At 45.7% G+C, this 6,094-nt stretch overlaps 1 protein-coding gene across 1 annotated transcript in view; it reads left to right on the forward strand.

The window, feature by feature from the left end:
* The window catches only part of LOC108577673 (storkhead-box protein 1-like), a gene marked incomplete at its 3' end in the record, with an annotated part of 72,931 nt that extends 69,673 nt beyond the window's left edge, over positions 1 to 3,258 (forward strand). The window contains exon 3 of the mRNA XM_017940863.1: positions 3,063 to 3,258. Within this exon, the coding sequence (XP_017796352.1) occupies positions 3,063 to 3,258 (196 nt within the window). The remainder of the gene's footprint in view (positions 1 to 3,062) is intronic.
* Positions 3,259 to 6,094: the final 2,836 nt, after the last annotated feature.

A 6,094-nucleotide genomic window follows, 5' to 3' on the forward strand; every position in this document is an offset into this window, starting at 1 on the left:
CGTTGCTCGTTCAAACATCTCGCGAAATCGACACGGTGCGGTTCCGTGCGGACGTTACGCGTCCACGTGAGACACCGGCCAATAAACAATCGTGCAAAAGGCAGCTTGACGTAATCGTCGGGGAGTTTCACCTGCCGAAACGAACGGTAACGATTCACCAGACGAAACTGCATCGAAACGGAGAGAATTACAGCATCCCTGAGGATGCCTTGACACGAATAAATCTGTTAAATCACCGCGTTAAGTAACGTCTTAATGAAAGGTGAAATGCTTGCCCGCGATCCTTTCACGCGTTTTGTAACGCTTTTGAAACAAGAGAAAATTACCGATACACGTAAGTATATTAACGCGTACCTGGCAGCAAAGAGAAGCCAGAGAACGTGTTCAGAGAAGAAATTACCACGGAATATTCGAATCGGAGAGGAGAAAAAGTGATTGCGTCCTTTATATCTACGTTAAAAGGCTAATGAAAGTTCTCCGAGTATGCAAATTCAACGTATCCAGACGAAACTCGAATTTTATTCCCGAAACGATGGAACAACAAGCTTCCTGCCGTGGCAAATTATATCTGTCGGATCGAACTGGAACACAGCGGAGCCCTCGTTTTATGCCTGTGCACCGAAGCAACGAGAAATTCCCATCACCGAGATCGCACACTGTGCATTTCGAATCGACGACGATCAGTGGACCAAGTAACATATTTTAAGGAACGTTATAAAGGATAACTGCTTTCCTGTCTACGTGCCCGTACTTCGGGAACAGGCTCGTTCACTTTTGGGAACTCGTTTTCAACGAATATTTTCCGTTTCCTGGATCAACCACCGATACTCTTGCCAAAACTGTAAATTCCTCGACAGAAATTCCACTTGGAAACGAAGCATCTATCCTTACTTTCCACGTGAAATAATAAACATTTTCACTTGTGCAGATTTAATAATTTTTCTCGCAAAGATTGCAACATAAATTCTAAAACTTTCTCAGTCGCTTGAATGCGAAATGTTTTATCACCGGCATAGATCTAAATGGTGGCCGTTAGCAAAGTGTCACGCCTCGAGAGCACAAGTGCCATTACGCTCGATACACGTTCGAATAATTCGCGAGGTTTTCGGGGAGGAGCTCGTTGAACGCTTTCAATCGAGTACTCGAGGTGAAAAATGTCCTGTCAGGTGCAGCAAGACCAGACCCTACTATCGAGAGCCTCCTCTTTGGCCATAGTGAGCGCATTGAACGCGCAAACGAAGGTAGAGAGAGAGAGAGAAGAGGAATGAAAAAGGGAGAAAAAAATGAGAGAGGAAAGGGAAACCGTTTTGTCAGTGCTCCGTACCAAATTGGTCGTGAGATCGATGGCACCGGATGTGGTGAAAAAGTCTAATTAAAAATGAACGACTTCGGAGAGAATCGAGAGGAGAACGAGAAGCTCAATATTTCACGGAGAAATCGATAACGTCGGAACACCACGAGCAAATCCCGTGTTTCTTAAACACATGTGAAAACGTACAAGACTCTCAGACACATATATCTGTACGTGTAATTAAATTAGTTGCAAAAGAAAATTTCTGCACGAGAAAGTATATATTAAAATGAAAGAGCAAATCTCGAGATACCATCGTCAGCTTCGATCAATGCTCGAGGAAATAAGGAACGAGCGAGGATAAGCAACGACGACAAAACCACTTCAATTTGTTCTAACCGTTGTACATTCCAGTGGTAACGGTCGCAATAACCGTTTTCGTCTCGCGAAAACGACGTCTATTCGTTATCTCGATCGCCGCGCTCTCCCAAAAAAGGAATTTGTTTCTTTTTTATTTTTCAAACAGCGTTTCTGAAACGTGTCCCACGTTATCTCGCCTATAATACATTGCATAAGAAAAGATCAACTTTCTAACGCATTATAGAAACATAAAACTAGGCAACATTGTGCGCACCGAACGAGATTAATTTCCGATTCCACTGTATCTACCGAGTTAATCACCGTATGATTTACGCCCGCACATGACTCCTCCTCTTATCTCGGATGCGGCAGAGAGACGGACATCGTGAAAGGGGACAGAAGCATAATGCACTGTACAAAGGTCGCAATGAATCATGGCCAGGTTCCGTGAATCGACCAATCGATTTGGACACTTCTCTCTAATTTCATGGTTTACCCTGAAGCACACGGGAGAACGCGAGGGAGAGATCGAACGTGGTGAACAGGCAAACGAGTAGAAGAAGAAAGGGGGAAAAGAGAGCGATAGTCGGTGAAAATCCTGCGGGGCCATTCGTTTATGAGCACTGTCTGGCTTATTCGACCCCCATCATGGCTTACGCCTATATATACGAGCCGTAACTACGTAGGGGGAAAAGCTACGAGGGTGGCACAGTTTCGCCTAGAGTTTACGAGAAGGGTGAGCGTCAGCCAGACCCCCCCGTTTCGCAGTAAACACTTAGCGGCTCGACCGTATTTCAGTGGACGAATCCTAAGATTCTATCTTCCACCTACGACCGTCATCCGGGTAATGGAAGATGTATCACAGTGTTACGACATTGTGCCAGACAATTTGCGGAACTTTTATTTCGCGTACTCCGTATGTTGCGTAATGTTACGAAGAAATGCCGCGCGGAGGATATACGACGTTGCTTTTGAAACTAATACGAGCCGTGGCAGGATTTTATGTATGTGCATTACTCGTTATACCAACTTTGAGCTTGTTTCGCGTGTAGGAGGGATTTTTGAATTTTTATGCGTTATTAAAGCAGCGTACGAGAGTAACGAAGGTGTATACCTGTCGCCTTGCTTGGATTTAAATGAATTCTTGAAATTATTTTCGAAGTGGGTTTAAAGCGTGAGATGAGAGAGTGCCTTTTAATCAAATAAGAATTTGTTTTGGAAACTATTTCTGTCTCATGTAACGTCTTACTAGAATTAGAGTGGCGGGGGGGGGGGAATTTTTACAAGGATTCCATGACAAAATAAATTTGGGAACTAATACGGCTTGCTCCTCGCGTTTCTAATTCTCCTTCACTTCCTCGCTCTACCTTGATAAAAATTAGTCAAGCAATTCCCTGGTGGATCGTTTCAGAGCTTCTTGGAGGCAAACTCCAAATGCTGGTGGAACGCGGCCCTGGTGGACGCAACCCGACAACTCAGGTACAAGGGTCACGTGTCACCTGGTGTGCTAATGGTCGGTGGACCACCCTGTGCCCTCGAGGTCTTGAGGGCAGCCTGGTCTCGAAATGTCCTACGACCGCCTGCCGATCATGCGATCACTTGTCTCGGTAAGTAAACCCCCAAATCATAGAATTCTCAATATGCAACACCTAACTCATCACACAACTATTCCAAACTAAAAACCTGTTCCAAAGATATACACTTGAAAACGCTGAATGAAACGCGAGCATCTCTAACGCATCGGTAACAAGCGTTCGATCTTATCGCATAGTCGCGAGCCCGCGCGATAAACGGAATTGCCTGTTCCAAAGATATACACTTGAAAACGCTGAATGAAACGCGAGCATCTCTGACGCATCGGTAACAAGCGTTCGATCTTATCGCATAGTCGCGAGCCCGCGCGATAAACGGAATTGTTACGCCACGCTGTTCTATCTGGTGTCGTTACGAGAACTGGACGATAATGCAAATTGGACGTGTGGCGTGAAGTTCCTTCGCGCGCAGATGCGATGCTCGCGTCCGTACGTTTAAATCGAGGAGTTCCGCGCGTATCTCTCCGGCTTTATCTTTACGCAACCACGGTTCTCGCATTATCGGCGCCGCTTTAACCACGTTCCTTTGTACATAAGTACATTGGAGTTTCCAAGGGAGCCAGCCGTCCACGGGCTAGTATACACCATGCTCCAGCACACGCTACCACGTGCTACTAAGTATTGTTAGCTGTCGTCTGTCCGCGTGTCCCTGTTAAACACCTCTGGTAGAAAGGACAGAACGGATGGTAGTAAAAGGATAGAATAGGAACACGAAAGTGGGGGGGACACGAACGATACCGGTCGTCGATACGTGGTATGTTGGAACTTTTTCTCATCGTGATCCTTTTTTCCTCTCCACCTTCTTTCTTTCTTTCCTGTCTGTCTCTTTCTCTACGGTACGAGGCGTTATTCATCAACTCTCGTACCCTCCACCGGTGTTCCCTACCTTCTTTTTTCATTCCACGCCACACCAGCTCTGCCATTTTTCCACATCTACATACCGTGTCTATATACACCTACGCACCACTACTCCGCATACCGAACGTATGCTAATGCGTGTAAGTTCCACGGTGCATTGGCGTAACGGCGCAATTAATAACACCGTGGCTACGGTGTACGAAACAAGTCTCTGGTCTCACGTAGAGAGAGGGAGAGAGAGAGAGAGATCAACCTGTACGGTAAATAATTTTCGAAGAGATCTCGCGTTTCACCGTTTGCAACCCGCGATTTAAATAATCCCGATCGCGTCGTACGGAGAACACCGCCATCTTGGTACCGCGGGTAATTCGCGCGTATCGACGTAGGAACGTGTAAAAAATTGACAAGGCTGTTCGGGTGTAGGAAACGGTTGTACGAAACGACGTAGTTTTATAGCGGACAGTATTCAGCGTATGCGCGCACAGTTATCAAAACAGCCGTAAAATACGGCTTCGCCTGTTTGGTTCGCAATGAAACCTAAGCCTATCGGTAACGGTAAGTCGCGAAGTCATCGCGATTCGACGCTTTTATCCCAATGTTGGCTAAGATTTCCGCTTTATCAGCAGGATTTAGCCAGCGGGCCGGCTGATAAACGCGCTCGAAAGCCCAGCGGGGAGCAACAGTGAACCACGCTCGTGTATACACGTATGCACGCGCCTATGCGCCTCTCCTGCTTGGACGATGTCTCTTTGGGAAAAAAGGGAACGATAGCCTGCTACGTTCTACATCGTTTATCTGCTAGGATTATAGAGCATCCGTGGTATCTGGGGACCGCTTTCCTTATATGCTCACTTTTCTTTCCTCTTTACCCCTTTCTTTCTCCCCCACTTTTATCGAGCACCACACACACACGAATACACACAGCGTTCTCCTTCCTCATTTCCCTCGTTTTTCGCCTTTTTCTTATCCCCCCTCCCCCCAACTCTTCTCTCTACGGTTCAGCTTTTATACCTTAGACGCTTGTATACACCTACACAGGCCAGACTATCTCGCGTATCGGGCTTATGCTAATGTATATGCATTCCAACATGCCCGGACACGGGCATATAATTAATGATAGCTTGTTCTCGCGGGGACTTCTTTCTAGAGGCGGCTTTAGAAAATTATTCGTACATTGTTCGCGGCCTCGTTCGTTACCACGTCGAATATCGGCCCTGGCGATCGACCGCCCCTAATACGCGTGTCATTCCGATCGCCTGGGTGGAAGAAGAAGGAAATTGATCGCGTGCCGTTGCAATAGGTTACTCGATCGTATAATAACGAGACGGGGAAATCGTTATTTCATGGAAGAGATAAAGAAGCCGAGATCGAGCCCGGTACATCGTGGAATTTCACGTATGCCGAAGAATCCGTGTCCTCCGAATTATTATCCTGGCGTTGATATCGGAAAGACGAAGGATCGTGCAAGGGAAAATTAGGAAAGGGAGGAGGAGAAAAGTGAAGAGGCTGAAGAGTTGTTCACGTGCTCGTAAATTTTCAATTCTCGATAACATAATCATTCGAGAAAATGGTAATTCTATCTAATCGAGGAACAAGTATCTCTACGTTCTTTAATTTAAAATAAATGTAGAACAGATTAACCCTGACTTGACGCATTTATATTTTAACGTTTCGTATATTTTACCGCAGAAATGATACTTCAGAGCGGAGTACAGTATATTCTCCACAAGTGTCAGACCGCAAGGAAGCTAAACCTGACACTCGTAGAGTCAGGGACCACGTTTTCGAGCCTCGCGCCCGCCTTTGTAGTTTGCCGAACGTAGACAAGGACAGCGAATAAAAGATAAGCATGAAACGTGGGTCCAGGCAACCAAGCGATTTAAATATCAACTTTTTTTTATTCCGAAATTTTTCTTAACATTTGATGAGATTTTTCTGATGAAAATGACATAAAACACGACATAATTTGAACAACATTTACTTATTAACACGT

Source organism: Habropoda laboriosa, unplaced genomic scaffold (assembly GCF_001263275.1).
Source record: "Habropoda laboriosa isolate 0110345459 unplaced genomic scaffold, ASM126327v1 scaffold872, whole genome shotgun sequence".
NCBI lineage: Eukaryota > Metazoa > Arthropoda > Insecta > Hymenoptera > Apidae > Habropoda > Habropoda laboriosa.